General features: G+C 47.4%; 5 protein-coding genes across 5 annotated transcripts; 2 read left to right on the top strand and 3 right to left on the bottom strand.

Moving 5' to 3' along the window:
• Positions 1–2,181: 2,181 nt before the first annotated feature.
• On the top strand, positions 2,182–4,676 carry LY89DRAFT_733531 (uncharacterized protein; the record flags this gene model as incomplete). Its single annotated transcript, XM_018219810.1, has 3 exons — positions 2,182–2,454; positions 2,511–2,895; positions 2,944–4,676. The coding sequence occupies 3 exons, from the start codon at positions 2,182–2,184 to the stop codon at positions 4,674–4,676; spliced, it is 2,391 nt and encodes a 796-aa protein (XP_018072054.1).
• Positions 4,677–5,065: 389 nt separating this feature from the next.
• On the bottom strand, positions 5,066–6,086 carry LY89DRAFT_59801 (uncharacterized protein). Its single transcript, XM_018210007.1, has one exon. The coding sequence runs from the start codon at positions 5,989–5,991 to the stop codon at positions 5,455–5,457; it is 537 nt and encodes a 178-aa protein (XP_018072053.1). The 5' UTR covers positions 5,992–6,086; the 3' UTR covers positions 5,066–5,454.
• Positions 6,087–7,217: 1,131 nt separating this feature from the next.
• On the bottom strand, positions 7,218–8,991 carry LY89DRAFT_584166 (MFS general substrate transporter; the record flags this gene model as incomplete). Its single annotated transcript, XM_018209253.1, has 7 exons — positions 7,218–7,782; positions 7,821–7,969; positions 8,023–8,196; positions 8,310–8,407; positions 8,460–8,702; positions 8,756–8,849; positions 8,899–8,991. The coding sequence occupies 7 exons, from the start codon at positions 8,989–8,991 to the stop codon at positions 7,218–7,220; spliced, it is 1,416 nt and encodes a 471-aa protein (XP_018072052.1).
• Positions 8,992–10,121: 1,130 nt separating this feature from the next.
• LY89DRAFT_733529 (uncharacterized protein) lies at positions 10,122–12,237 on the top strand (the record flags this gene model as incomplete). The annotated part of the gene is made up of 6 exons (XM_018219809.1): positions 10,122–10,144; positions 10,233–10,595; positions 10,692–11,081; positions 11,144–11,415; positions 11,461–11,988; positions 12,041–12,237. The coding sequence occupies 6 exons, from the start codon at positions 10,122–10,124 to the stop codon at positions 12,235–12,237; spliced, it is 1,773 nt and encodes a 590-aa protein (XP_018072051.1).
• On the bottom strand, positions 12,089–13,574 carry LY89DRAFT_747469 (Phosphoenolpyruvate/pyruvate domain-containing protein; the record flags this gene model as incomplete). Its single annotated transcript, XM_018221124.1, has 3 exons — positions 12,089–13,165; positions 13,215–13,359; positions 13,425–13,574. The coding sequence occupies 3 exons, from the start codon at positions 13,572–13,574 to the stop codon at positions 12,543–12,545; spliced, it is 918 nt and encodes a 305-aa protein (XP_018072050.1). The 3' UTR covers positions 12,089–12,542.
• Positions 13,575–14,937: the final 1,363 nt, after the last annotated feature.

The following is a 14,937-nucleotide window of genomic DNA, read 5'->3' as shown; positions in this document are numbered from 1 at the left end:
ACGTGAGCTGCATAACTCATGCAGCCTCCATGTTGTGCTCGGAAATGGTGCAATGAAAGAAGATACGGGCATCGAACCAAAGGATATGGCAGATAGGCGTTGCGGCTAGGTAGCACTCGCTTTGCTTGTGGGTGTCTAGCATCATACATGGTATTTCGTAGATGTTGTGACCGAACAAATCTAGTTAGACGATTACCCTAGCAGATTTAGGTCTTATTGTCATCCGAAAATGACAGCCTGTAAGGGCTAATATATCTGCCATACTGCGTTCAGATAATACGGGGTTGTGGACATCATGGTTATGTCAACACAGGTACTCTTCCACATCATATGTTAGTCCGGACGCTTTTTTAATCTATCGGGCCTCTTCCTGGTTATGCAAATGCAGAGCTGCGGCATAATACAGTTTGACACTGTTGCATTTGTGATCGGGTCCCTGCGCTCAATAACTTCTAAAGGTATGTATCAAATGAATAGGCATCTGGTCATATCACACCCAACAACACGGCGCTAGCGGCACGGTTCGCTCCAGAAGCAAGACTTGGCATCGATTGGGGCCTGATAGCGAGATCGATCCCTCATCATATGGCGCCAGACGAAGTGCTGGAGAAGTGCGAAGTCCAATTCGAATGCTGGAGGAAGACACGGGACATTCAGTGGAGGAGCGTTGCGCGGCATCTGTTCGATATTGACCAACTCCAAGTACGGTCTTCCTTTCGGGAAAAAAAACGCACTACTATAAAAACCTTTTGCTTTCTACTCACTCATACTTTTAAAACTTGCTCCCAATTTTGGTTCTCCTCAATGGACAAGCCGCATCAAGAAGAAATTTCCTCTGGCTCCTCAAAAACGGCAAAGCACCTTCTGTGCTACGGAAATCGTGAGATAGAGGCAGAGTAGATGTGTCTGCAGGGTATGGATTGTGCCGTTGATCATGTATCATTCGGTCGGACAAGTTCTTACCAGAAATTCAACAGCCCGGGCGCCGATCATACCTTCGCCTTCGCTGATTCCTGCCATCTGAATAGGAAAGAGAAAGAAGGTTGCAAACTGATGGTGGTTGTAGGAGGTGTCTTGTGGCTCTCTGTGCGGAGACATGCAAGGCCCTCATTAATTTTTGCGCACTTCTCGGAATAATTCGCATATCTACCCAAAGGTGTAGCTCAGTTCGGTTTGCCACATTAGTACTTGCCCGCGTGAAGCAACGATTGGTAGCGAGGGCGGGGAATGGCGGCCGACAATAACGCTGAATAAGGTCTTCAGAAACTCACCCCACATTTTCGTTTCCATAGCTCGTACTGATATTCAGATAAGAGGAATACGTTGTATGCTGCCAATCCTCCAGCTCTTCCTTCTTCTCGGAACCACCCCAGCTTTAACCTGACCTCTCTTATCATTTTCGAAATTGAGTCGGAAAAAGGATTTATTCGTTGTTCCCCTCATGGTGTAACGTATTGGAGCGGCACTCTTGCAGACATCAAGTCTTTATCAAAGGAATCAGATGCTATTTGCGCGTATCCAAGAGGCTTTCTATGATGCAGAGAAAAGATAATTCTTAACCCAAAGGTAGGAGAGAGCCTTCACTTTTTGTGGGGCAGTTTACCTTTACACTTGAAGAGCGCGAAGCAACATGACTTCTATCAGGATCATTCGAGTCCCTTGAGTTCGCCCTTCAATCGATTTTGATTGTGGAAGGCATCGCAACAAGCCGAGGCCCAGAAGCTATTTTAAGAAACCAACTTGGGGCGTTCAGCTCTCTGACTGGGCGCAATGCGCGGAAGGGAAGCGAGGTATCTCATCCAATCATCGTCAGCCTTGGTAGCCACTATGTAGCATCTCCACCCGTCTTGCGCCTCGCTATCCATACCACTGCACAGAGCAATGGAATCCAAATATATATATATCCCTTTTGGAAAGCCAGAACAAGGCCTCCAAAGACTTAGCTGCGCACAATGACGGAAATGCGAATAGGATGGCTGTGCATAGATATCTTATTGGAGAGGCTTTTGGCAGATCGAAGGCTGTCGCCATGACTAACATCCAGGTACTCGGGTATAGAGGGGATTGTTGTGCCTGGATGAGGCTGTGAGGCTGTGAGGCGCAGCAATTCTGCAAACCACGGAATGAAACCGCACTTAAAGTGCAGCCCGTCCGCTTCAACAATTCTGACCAAAGTCAATCATGATTTCTAGTACATGGCAAAGAGCCGTGGAACGATCTACAAGCCTCCTCTCGAGGGAGGAGCAAGTCAAGTATGAGAATTCCTGTCCGGAGGATATCGTACAAGACTTTCGAAATCACCATCTGGTCCGTGGAAAAATCGACAATTTTCTGAAGAGGGTACAACCGCTTGTTACAGCCATTGAACGTTATGGAGAACCGCTTAATGTGATTGTTAATGCTTCGCCAACAATCCTATCCCCAACATGGGGAATCTTGAGGGCTTTGCTAATAGTGAGTGTTTTGTTTCGAACACTCATTCCAGGGCAATCGCTAACTCAATGTCCTAGATTGCTCGAGAGTATGAAGATTATTTCTCGAAGTTGATGAAAATGCTACAGCAGATTGGAGATGCGTTACCCAGATTTCAAGTATACGAAGAGCTATTCCGCAACCATGAATCGTTTCAACGGACGCTCTGCGCCATGTATTCGGAGCTCATTTCATTCCTCTGCAGCGCCAAGAAAGTATTCAGCAACTCGTCTTTCCGACGTAAGGTTTTGTGGAGATCATTTGATGACACTTTCTGCGATCACATCACTGCCTTCATACGATACAGCAATTTAGTAGAGCGAGAGGCCAACTTGGCCGATATGGTCGAGTGTTCTCAAGCCCGGGTACAATTGGATGCGCAGATGAAGTATCTCATCGAAGCTAGACAAAACCGCGAACAAGGTAGATCTCAGCAAAGTCACTTGGTAGTACGTACACTGACAACGATAGGATTTGTAGTCTTGAAATCATGGCTGGACGCACGGCAGTGCCACGAAGAAAGAGATGGTATTGAGATCTTACCGGGCACCTGCGAGTGGATACTTGATCGGAAGGAGCTATTGGCTTGGATCCATAAGGATGACTCGCAACTATTTTGGGTCTACGGCCCGCCTGGCTGCGGGAAGTCCTTTCTCTATGCCAAAATTCTGCAGTATATCGACGCCGCCCTTGCGATGCCTTACGTGTACTTCCTGTTCTGTGGAGCCGACGGTGAACGAGTGACAGTAGCATCATTGCTACGATCTTGGACTTTTCAACTAGCGAAGATTTGCGATGAGGCCAAGGAGCATATTATTCTCTCACGAAACGGCAGCGAGAACCATGAAGCAACAGATAAAGAGGTATATGAGATATTCTTGTCTCTGCTTGAAGTGGTGCCACCATGCTTCTTAACGGTCGATGCTGTCGATGAATGTCTTGACAGACCAACTTTTTACAAACTTCTTTCACTTATTCCAAAGCATTTCAAGGTCCTGATCACTAGCCGACACTTACCAGAGCTTTCAGAGCACCTGCAACTACAGCAACTCCAGCAGCATATCGAGCTTGAGGTTTTGCCAGAGATGACCTACTCTGATATCGAGTTCTATATAGCTTCACATCTCAACAACATAACACTTCGTTACTGCCCCGAGATTGTTGCCGCCATCAAAGACAAGTTGAAACACTCGAACGGTATTTTCCTCTGGGTTCGTCTTATGTTTCGGTACATCCAAGACCAGACATGCAACGAAGAAATCATGCAGTGCCTGAATGAATTGCCAATGGGTCTATCTGAAAGGTACGATCGGATTCTTCGCGACATCAATGGCTTAGCCAAGACGAAGCCGCGAGAAAGATTGCTGGCCCATAAAGTCTTTTTCTGGGTATCAGTTGCTCGACGACCACTTCGAATCAAGGAGGTCTGTGGATTTCTTGCCGTCAAGCCTTCGTCAGATCGGAAAAATGGTTTTGTTGAATGGCGAATGGCGAATGACCCGGAATCGAGTATTATGTCCATTTGTGGCTCTCTTCTGGTAGCTCGAGGTTCTGGCCAAACTCTTTATCCAATCCACTTCACTGCATCTGAATACCTGAAACAGTATATGAGCAACAGCGAGCGGCTAGCCGAGATCACAGCATATTACGATGTACAACAGCTAAATTCGAACGACAGCCTCGCGGCAGCAGTCTGCATGCGATACCTGTCTCTAGAATTCATCGAATACCTTCATTCGCAAACTTCTTTGGATCATTCAGACACCGGTAATATGCTCAACTCCGATGAAGCGAAGATGGTAATTCTCCGGTACGCAACAAGACAGTGGTTCAACCACTTGAAAAACGTTCAATCCGCCGAGTTACTCCTTCTATCTATCGCGAGAGAATTTCTAGACGATTCACGACGTAACTTGGATGTGTTTTGGCATCTTTATTGGTCTTCGAAGCCCGAAACAGCAGAAAATGGACGAGTTCCTGCACCATCCTCACGCGCTCATATTATTGCTTACTTTGGTCTTCACTCGGTCCTTCAGCTTAAGGTTCATCGTCATCGACGACTTCTTGTTGTACTTCCGCTGGGCATTCTCCTGCGATTATTCTCGGTGCTGATGGAGTCCTTGAAGATGTACTATGTCAATATTCCATGGTCACGATTCTTTTTGGTTATCAAAGAAGTATGGAAGACTTGCTGCTCGTCATAAAACACATCATGTGGATCAATTGTAACTATGGGCGCAGGCAGCGCAAAACTCGCGAAATGCGCGAAACGCGCAAAGAGCGGAATTAGGCCTCGAATGATGAAGCGGCGGAGATTTTAGATTAGACAGACTGATCTCAACTCTCCCTAAGATATATTCTCTAAGCCAAAACCACCCAACATCTTCTTCATAAAGCGCACGTTCTCTAAGACTCGATTGTTCCGCCAGCAAAAGGTAATCCTACATCGGAATGTCGACACAAGCAATTTCCACTTCCGTCTTTAGACCTGAGTAGTTGCTCCTATAACCAGAGCTATGTCCTGAGCCCCGGAGCATACTACCAAACTAGCCGGAGCCTACCTAGGGGATCCTTTTCTAACCCCTTGAGCATCGCGTATTGTTTTGACTCCCCATTTGCCGCTAAGATAAAACCAGAAAAGCTCAAGGATCGTTCTGGGAGATTATTTGGGTTCCTTCATCAAGTCACGCATGATTGGTCACTCATAGTTCAGCCTTTAGAGTTTTGCCGAGTACCATTGCAAGAGGGCTGGTTGTTAACATTGCTGATGTCGACGGCTCACTGCAATGTGATAATACACGTGATGAGAAACCGACATAGATTTAACTTAAAACGACTTTCAAGTAACTTCACGCCTAAATGACATTCAACACCCCACGATACGCCCTGAAACTGAGAGTAGGGCTCTTGATTGGTGTCATCTACATTACATGATCCACCAGTTCTGTGCTCCCGAGGCTAACATATTCCCAATAGCTAACTCTAGTTACTCTTCGTGAATCCCAAGTTTGCATGAGCCTTCCACAAATGCTCTGTGACTTTGTCAGGTCGACTAAATCCAGTACCATGGCTCTTAGCACAGCCTGTAATCGGGCAGAAGCACCGGGTTCGACTGTGCCGGTGCTGTAGATGACGTGTACGATCGGCCATGCGCTTGAAACTCACACTACAACCTGCTTGCCCACATAGGATGCGATCATTGGCTCGGTTCTGCGAAAGAGGAGGAAGTGCCGGTTGGATAACAGACGCCATGCTTGTGGTTGCCATAGAGATGTCTGATTGGAGTTGGGATAGGACAGGAAAGGCTCCGAGATGGGTATTAGCGAGAGCAACAGACGTTGGCATAAGGGGGGCCCAAAAGTCTTGAGTGTGACAGGAGACCTGGTTATTCATAGTGCCTCCACTGCTAGCAAGGGGTTGGGAAGGAAGAGTTTCTTCATGCTGATCATTCTCGAAGCCAATAGTGACACCCCATAACTCATTGATACTATCAGACACTTCGAGGGCTCCCGCCTTCATTGCAGCATTTTCAGCACCAACCAAGCCAAAATAAAATCTAAATTCTAGGCTAGCCTCCAGGGCATTTGCTACAGAGTATGCACCGCTATAAAACGGAGGTCCCGTAGCAAGATTTGTGGTGATGTCGGAGGACTGAGCGGATGTGCACCCAGATTGCAGGGTCGCGCCATTGGCCACAGGATGGAGCGTAGATGGTTTGCGTCCGTGAAGTTCCCAGGGGAGGCAAGGCTGAAGCTCAGCCGGATGATCGAACGATCCAGCTGCATCCTGGAATGACAAGCTACTTCCATTGTGACCTAGTGGATACTGGAACTCATCTAGAGGGGGATTGTGGGCCTGGCCCTTGGACACTTCTGAGTGCAAGATGTCCGTCCAGTTGAAATCGTCGTGGTGCTGCTTTAATTTCTTGATGTCGCCGCCGGCGTGGTCTGTTACGTTATGAAAATAACACTCATAAAGTTGGGTTTCCTCGCCAGGAATATCCGATCCAATAGCAGGGCTTGAAATGTCGAAACTGAAGTGAAATCAGCGAGTGAAAAAAAAAAAATACCTAAAATTCCCCACGTCGATGGACGTGGGGGTGGTGTTCTGCGTGGGGTTCATCTGCTTTGCATAATGCGGGCGTAGGGCGGAGGGCGAGGGGCGACGAATGAATGGAGTTGGCGAAGAACGAGGCAGATTTTGTTCTTGGGATCGAGACAGCAAGCTTAGATTTGCATAAGGAAGTGCCAAAGGGACAGAAAATTACATGATGGCGGGGTGCGGATATTATACACTCACTGACAGCCCAGAAATGCGCTACGCCCCGAGACTCGTTACAGCCCTTGGCTGCCAAACATGTCACTCCTTTTAAACCACTACAGAATTCGGGACCTCTGGCTGAGCGAGGAGACCCTTTCAGGCCCCTTCAACCCCTCGCTAAAAAGCTTTTAAGGATTTCTGATAAGACGCCTCATTAAGGTGACAGACCTAAGTAGACCTGAGCAGACCTGAGCAGACATCAGCCGTACCTGAGCCGGACCTGAGCCGTATCCAAGCTGGCCCGAGAAAAGGCGGCGCTGTTGACGTGAGACAGAGAGTTGGGAAAGGGAAATATTCCGGTGTGGGAACAGATATATCCCCAGCATCTCGACCTTGCTCGGTACTGTGCACTGAATCAACCCTTGGGAGACCGGTGGCCAACAGCTTCAGGGTAACTCATCAGTTCACATGTATTGCCTCTCTGATCACAGAATGTATTTGAAACTAGGATGCTTGTCCAACAACTCATCCATACTCTTCTCAGCCTCTTCATCTTTCGTTCCTGCCGCTCTGAACTCTTCTGCTCTTGCATCTTTCCTATGGTTCTCTCTTCTCATCCAAAACCAATTGCAAACAATAGAGACAAGGGCCAAGCAGAAGAAGCCAAGGAGTGTCCCATGTCCTGCCAAATATCTCGGCGGAGTACGATAGACTTGTGTTCCAATGATGCTTAGACCTTGGCCGGTGATCTGTGCCATTGCCCAAGCGGTGCTTCGTTTAGTGTACCCGCCATGATTGATCGTAATCCATGAGACAGTGAGGATCACAGCGGGGTAGAGACCTGAAGCAACAAAGCATGTTCCGGCAATCAAGGCAACTTTGTTGGTGGTGGCCATGAGGATGATGTAGCCAACTGATGAAGTTGCCATGCAAATGAACAGTATGGGGCCTTTGCTGTTGATGCGATCGGAGAGGAAGCAAACTGTAAGCAGTGAGACTGTCGCGAAAGCGTACGGGATCATCGTGAAAAGCTGTGTTTGGACTACGGTACTTATCAGTGACTAGTACACATAATGACGAGAAAGAACTTGCGCTTGTCGAATCCAAAAGCTTGGATGAAAGTCGGGAGAAACGAGGTCACGGAAGCGATGCCAAGGCACAGTGCTCCGTAGATGACGGCTGTAAAGTACGACTTCGGGTCTTTGAAGGCTAGCCAGATTTCAGAGTACTTCAGTTTCTGGTCGGAGACGCTGTGCGCTACATTCGAATCAGTCAACTTGTTGAAGTAACATAACCGCAAAACTTGCCCTCGGCCATTCTTTGCAGAGCAAGATCTATTTCATCATTACTGAAGTAATGACTGCCTTTCTTTGCAATGATGTCTGGGAAAGACGGTAAAAACAGGAGTATTATGATTCCAAGTCCGATGGCAGGAATTCCTTCCACAATATAAAGCCATTGCCACTACCACAAGTCAGTAATTTGATCTCCCGGAAAGGAGACCCCAAACAGAAAAAACACTCCACGGGCCCTGATAAAGAAAATCAAAGAGAAGGAATCAGGAAGTTGTGAATTACAGCATGTCGTCCATGGACGCCGTCAAGATTCCTTTGTACTCCATACGCGATGAGGCCACTGAAACAGCCTGAGATAGTTGCTGAAGTGTAGTAGACGGCTGAAACACGTTGTCAGTGGGAGTTCCAGGAAGTGCGTAGGATGGAATCAACCTGCTCGAGTCGCAACCTCATCTCGTTTATACCAGAAGCTGAAATAAAGCAACCCAACTTGTACAAACGCCTCTCCCATTCCGATCAATATTCGAAGGCCAATGACTGCACCGTAGCTTTTAACAGCTGATAAACAAGTTCCGCAGACGCCAAAGAAGATAACCGCTGCACCGAGTTGCCGTGGCGGACCTATAACACGCATGCCTAAATTGGCAGGAAGCATGAACACCATGTATCCAACAACTTAGGATGTCGGTTAGGAGACCACATGATGATGTTGAGTATGCAGGACTTACAAAAGACCATCAAACAGTTGAAAAATTGTTCATCGGAAAGGGCGAGATCAGTCTGCATACCCATGATACGAGCATTCCCTAGATTGTTCCGGTCCTAATAGATCTCAGTCGGCCATTTGATCTTCTTTGCGCATTTTAAATACCATATATGCAATGAAGAAGCTGAGTCCGAGGAGTGGGACGATGGAGACATCCATCTTGAGTAGCAGCCGCTTTTCAAGTTTCGATTTCCTCATTGGTATCCTCACTTCATCGTTGGTAGCATGCTCGAGCCATGCTTGATCTGCCTTCTCACTCATCTTCTGCGTTCGGTGCTATCGAATCTCTCTTGTTAGTAGTGAAATATATTGACACGTGATGAGTTGCTAGAAAAGAAGAAAGTCTGGAGTTGCGGAGTGCATGCGGGGTACTTTTGTTGTGGAGTTGAGCAAATTTATAGAGTGTAGCCGTTTGTTCACTTGACTCTTTGCTTGTAGAATTAGTTGACAGTCTTGAATTTCCGATGTGTATCGCTCCGGTTTGCTAGAGCGCCGATATATCGCAATGCTGCTCCGATGGACTTCCATTGGCCTTATGAAGGCGGGGGAGCCATGATGTCCTGGCGGGCAGACGGGCACAAGTAAGCAAGGAATGCTGCATCCGCATTGAGACATTGCTGATCTTTTTCGTCCCACATTCTGACTCTTCGAAGTCGACAGGGCGAGAATGCCTTTTGTTCTTCGCGAAAACGGTACGACCTCTGTGAGAGGGTGCTCTTATGTGTGTGTATAGTTCACTCTAGAGAGTAGTCATTGGAGAAAATGGTATGATAACGCAAGGAATGTCGGGAACGACGGAGTCGGATATATGAATAAAACACGTGACACTCTATTTCCGCGGGGTAACTCGTTCCAAGCGAGCAGCTTGGCAACCTCTACTCCTCGATACATGGCTGGTTTGGGCACCGCAATTACCTACACTACCTTGGTACGCTCTATGGCCCTTTATCTTGTGTTGTTATTGTCGAAGTATACATGTTTCACCGCCCAGGTGTGCTACGTTTCGAATCAGGCATCACGGGATCGGGAGGACTACAGGCTCCATGTTCCAGCGAATAGCTTCAACACGCCTTTGCAGCTCAGCTAGGAGAGGAGACTCACGTCATTTGTTGGCGATCAGAAACCTCGCCTCAGCATGGAGGGAACAGGGTCCCGTGACCATGAGAGAATCAAGAGAGCGTGCAATGAATGTCGGCAGCAAAAGGTATTATATATGTTAGAGTGACTATTATCATCTCGTTCTTCGTTCAGTTGTCCTATATTCATTGCTGACATTAACCGTAGCTTCGTTGTGACCTCGTCAAAGAGCCATACTCTTCCTGTTCGAGATGTCGACGATTGCGGTTAGTCTGTAAAATTGACCCCTCGTTCAAGCGCGTGGAGAAGAGAAGGCAAGTACCCATTGTCTAAGACATTATACTATCTAACATCGAGGCTAGAAACAGAATTGATCGTTGTCAACGTCTTACAGATATCCCATCCCAGAGATCAGCAACTCGCCAGTCTTCTGTGGACGAAGTGCTATCACCCTTCCAGGCAAACGAGCAGAATGTTCTTCAAAGTGCCCTCGGTGCAGCTGAGACACTGCCGACTCGTCCAACCCGACCCGATGACATAGCCCACGTTGACGGACTACTCGATGCCGGTCAGATGCCCACTCGCCCCACAATCTCTCACCACTTCCCTTCTGGAGCGTCCAACACCTCCCAGCAACAGCCTTTACCTTTGATCCCCTCAGATGAAGATTGGAACCTGGAAGGACTATGCCTTACGAATGTCGAGGTGCAGAATCTATTCACCGAGTAAGTCATGCCACCACGATAGTGATTCCTTGCTCACTTCAAATGCGGATACTTTGAACATTATCATCCATTTCTACCATTTTTGGATCGCAACAGACCATCAGCATGCTACTTCAAGGATTCTCCGCTTCTATTCTGGGTCATCATAGCCATCGCTTCTCGACGTTACAGTCGAGACTTGACTTTGCTCACAGCTTTGTCATCATCTGTACCACGACTGATGTGGTCAACGATACAGTCGGTCTCTCAGAACTATCATGACGTGAAAGCTCTCTGCCTGTTATGCACGTGGCCATTTCCACTGAGTAGTTCGTCACGAGATGCCACGTTCATGCTTGGCGGGACAATGTTGCATCTTGCGATGCAGATTGGGCTCCATGTTCCTGGTCAAGCCCAGGACTTCTCCCAGTTTAGATTAAGTCCTTCGCCAGAGGAGGTACAGGATCGAACAATCACGTGGACTGCTGTCACAGTAGTTTCTCAGACGTAGGTTGTGTCCGTGAACATTCACTGAGGGATGCTGATTATCGCTTCGATGTTCCGTTCAGTTTGTCAACGAGTTACGGACAACCTTCAATCACACCGTCTGCGATTCAAGCCCACCCTTGTCATCTAAAGGAAGATGGACCTCTAAACGGCCTAACCAACCGCCTATGTATCGAGCATCTCTGTCATCGTGTTACCAACAGTCTTCAGTATATGTCGCAAGTCGAAGCCGTGCAACGTGCAACTCCTCAGGGAGAAGCATTTGACTCGTTGAAGCAAGACATGACACGTTTGGAGTCGACATTGAGCAATTCAACACAACTGGGAACCATAGGTACTCAGATCATTAGTAGGATATGTGCGCCGCTAACTCGTACAGACATCAACCAGGTTTATTTTTTGTGTGCCAAGCTGCATTTACATCTCTTCAGCTTGTTTGATTCTCCTGCAAGGTCAGACTACGTCTACAACTTGAAGGGGCTATACGGAGTTTGTGCGAGACTTATTACTCTCGTTTCAAACTCTGAAGCGGTGACGAAGTACTGTCCCAAATATATATTTTGGATGATCATTGCTGCAGCCTTTACCATTCGCAAGCTCCTCTCGAGTGATTTTACAGATTATCTAGACCTTGCAGCAACCAAGCAGGTTTTCAATACAGCAGTCCACACGATCCGCGAGATCAGCGTTTCAAACAACGATCTTGCTGGTCGTTTGGCTGAAGTTCTGGTTCAACTAAGAGCTAGAGCGTATAGCCAGACATTGAAATCATGGACCTCAGACTCAACCAGCAAGGGAAGACGAGGTCTTGATCTTAAAGTCCGAAGCCGGCTGAGTGTGAGCATAACTTATGACTCGTTGTGGGAATGGAGAAATGGCTTCTTAATATCTGATACCAAAGATTCTGGTAATTCCGTCTGCTACTAAATGTGGATTGAAGTAATACTAATCTGTCCAAGAACCGAATACCCCTCAATTCAGATCGCCCTCCAATGGAAGAGACGCAGCTGCTCACTTTCGTGGTAACACTATATCAGCTGTCGCAACTCCTCAAAACTTTGAACTCAACGACTTGATATTTGATGACTTATACCCCATGAATTATACCATAGAAGGCGCAGGGGTGACTGACTTGGGGGTCAATGGATACCAGTAAAGGGAGAGTGGAAAATCGAATCTCAGCTCTTTCGACGCCCATGTAGGCGATTGTCGCCGACCCTGGAATCTCAGCTGCATTTTCCATCGCAATCTTAATTCTCGGCTCCTCCACCTTCACTTGAGCCATTCAAACACTTTACATTCCATCACCTCTTTGCCCAAGCAGCAAAAATCAAACGTCGCTAAACTCGCCTACCTGACGAATAAATGGGGCAAGTTTATATTCGAATGGGCTAAATACACCAGGACCAAGTTGACATTTATCTTGAATGTCTGGCCACAAATCAGATAATGTCTTGCAGGTTAAACACCACCTGAGAATGCTGTCCCACCAGCCGCAGCGTCAATCTCAAGATCATCCTTCAAGCCACTCACCTCGAACAACTGTTTTGGGGTCATCAACGTTTCCGCCCCCGTCACACCTTCCACCTTCAACCTTGTATACACCTCTTTCATAGCTTTATAAGCTGGTGCAAGTCCAGCAAATGGAAAGATCACAACACGAAACCCCATTTCTTGCGCTTCATGCACGCTGATATTGGGTGTTACCCCGTGCTCCACCATGTTCAACAACACAGGCCATGGTGCCAAGTCCTTCACTGCCCGTCTCGCCTCCTCTTTACTTGTGATGCCCTCCAGGAATGCCACGTCTGCACCAGCTTCGAGAGCCATACGCAAACGGGAGATAGCTTCGTCGTATCCAAACGACTGCAGAGCATCCGTGCGAGCGATGATGACAATACCTGAGCTTACAGCGTGCCGAGCTGCAACGGCTGCTCTGATGCGAATGAGGAAGTCGGGAGCTGGGACGAGTTGTTTTCCTTGCAAATGGCCACAACGCTTTGTTTGTACTTGATCCTCGATGTGTAGGGCTGCGACTCCGCTTCGTGCATACTGCTGTACTGTGCGAGTGACCATGATTGGACCTGGCATTGTCAATGAGTTGTTTCAAAGATCGAGATGGGACTTCACTACCTCCGTACCCAGTATCGGCGTCTGCAATGAGGGGCACAGCGCTGTCGAGATTCGCAATCATTTCCGCATGCTCTCGCATATCGTTCAAATTGGCGATTCCCAGATCTGCATGTCCGATTCTCGATGCACTCGTCCCTGCTCCAGTCTATTCTGGTCAGCATCTACTTCCCTCTACAGTCTCATAAAATAATTATGAAAGGCTCTACCCACCATGTATATAGCATCAAATCCAACTCCAAGCGCAATCCGCGCAGAAAACCCATCATAAACTCCCGGCGCAAGAATGATCTTTCCGGGCGTGGCGATCAAATTTCGAAGCTTGGTAGCTGCACTCGTGCGTTCATGAACTGTTGAACCCATTCTGAAAAGTACCTTGTGAAAGTAAAGTTGTGTTTTCCAAAATGCGTTCTCGCCTAAAGTACCAATCTCTATATAGACACCTCAAATATGCCGATGATAACAAGTAGACCGAGATCGCATATTCGTCCCGACAACGGAGGATACTAATCTCTCACTCCTGGGCTCCTTTGGAGGAACCAGAGCTATTCTCAAGCTCACAATTGATCGTCTGCATGGCCCAATGAGCTCAAGGCCGATTGTCACGTGCAAGACTTCTCCGGTCCGATGTTTATCGGATCGGACAGCAGTCTCTAAGTTCCACTCAGATTACAGTTTCTCCACAGAAGAGAGTAACATGATTACATATTGATAGCTGACCCGGATCAATGGAGCGCCTCGAGCGCTTACTGAGGGATCCCTTATGGTTTTAGGTACATCTATTAATCATGTACTGCTTTCTGATAGCCTATCCAGAGACCGGAGTCAATGCAAACCTTGGGTAGCATAGGATCAAGGTTCAAGGTTCAATAACACCCTCCAGAGATACGTGTTGGTAGAGCTTCACGTCATGTGCTGAGCTTGCTGTGAGATCCACCACAGTCCACTTCTCTGCAGGACGAGATGCAAAAGCATGATTTACTCGGCTTTTGACAGCCTGCCTACACGAGATTTGATCTTTCTCCCCCTTTCTTTGTATCAAGGTAATGGCAAGATATAACTTCCATACGAACTTGTAATTCGGTTCTCACGCATAATTTACCCCGCGATGGCGGGGTAATCAAATAGGTCTCGCCTACCCCTGAATCCTTCACAAGTTCAAGACCATGATGAGACTGAAGCTCATCCTCACAACTGGCAAGTAACTTTTCGCACTGCAAGAGAAAATTTTTCTTTGAATAAACAACCTCATAAGGGACATCAGAAACACAAGACAATCGACATCATGAAAGATCTCGTGACTTGCTAAAGTCTCCGGGGAACGATGAAATGTCTCCGGATCTGAGTAAAGGCCCCAGGTTGTATCCAATGAGAAGTCTCCTTCTGTTCAACTAACGTTCGTCAGTCCAATCGAAGACATTTTGCAGAGGTGGCCAATCTTGCGAAGGCTCCGGAAAGTCTCCATTATGGGAGATATAAAGTAGCTAGCAGTACGCCACACTTGAGGGGCTTCATCCGTCATAACAAAACCCCCCCAAAGAAGTCATTTCAAAAGACCCGTCAAAATAACCAACAACAAACCAAAGCGAATTGATATCCACCATGTCACCAACGCCAACGATCTCCCGCGAAACACCCATTGATGTCCTCGTCATAGGTTCCGGGCCCGCAGGTCTCGCGTTTGGAACCTCCATCGCTCGTCTACTCCACACCTGCATCATATTCT

This window comes from Mollisia scopiformis, assembly GCF_001500285.1.
Source record: "Mollisia scopiformis unplaced genomic scaffold LY89scaffold_11, whole genome shotgun sequence".
NCBI lineage: Eukaryota > Fungi > Ascomycota > Leotiomycetes > Helotiales > Mollisiaceae > Mollisia > Mollisia scopiformis.
This window is presented reverse-complemented; position numbering and strand designations above follow the sequence as displayed.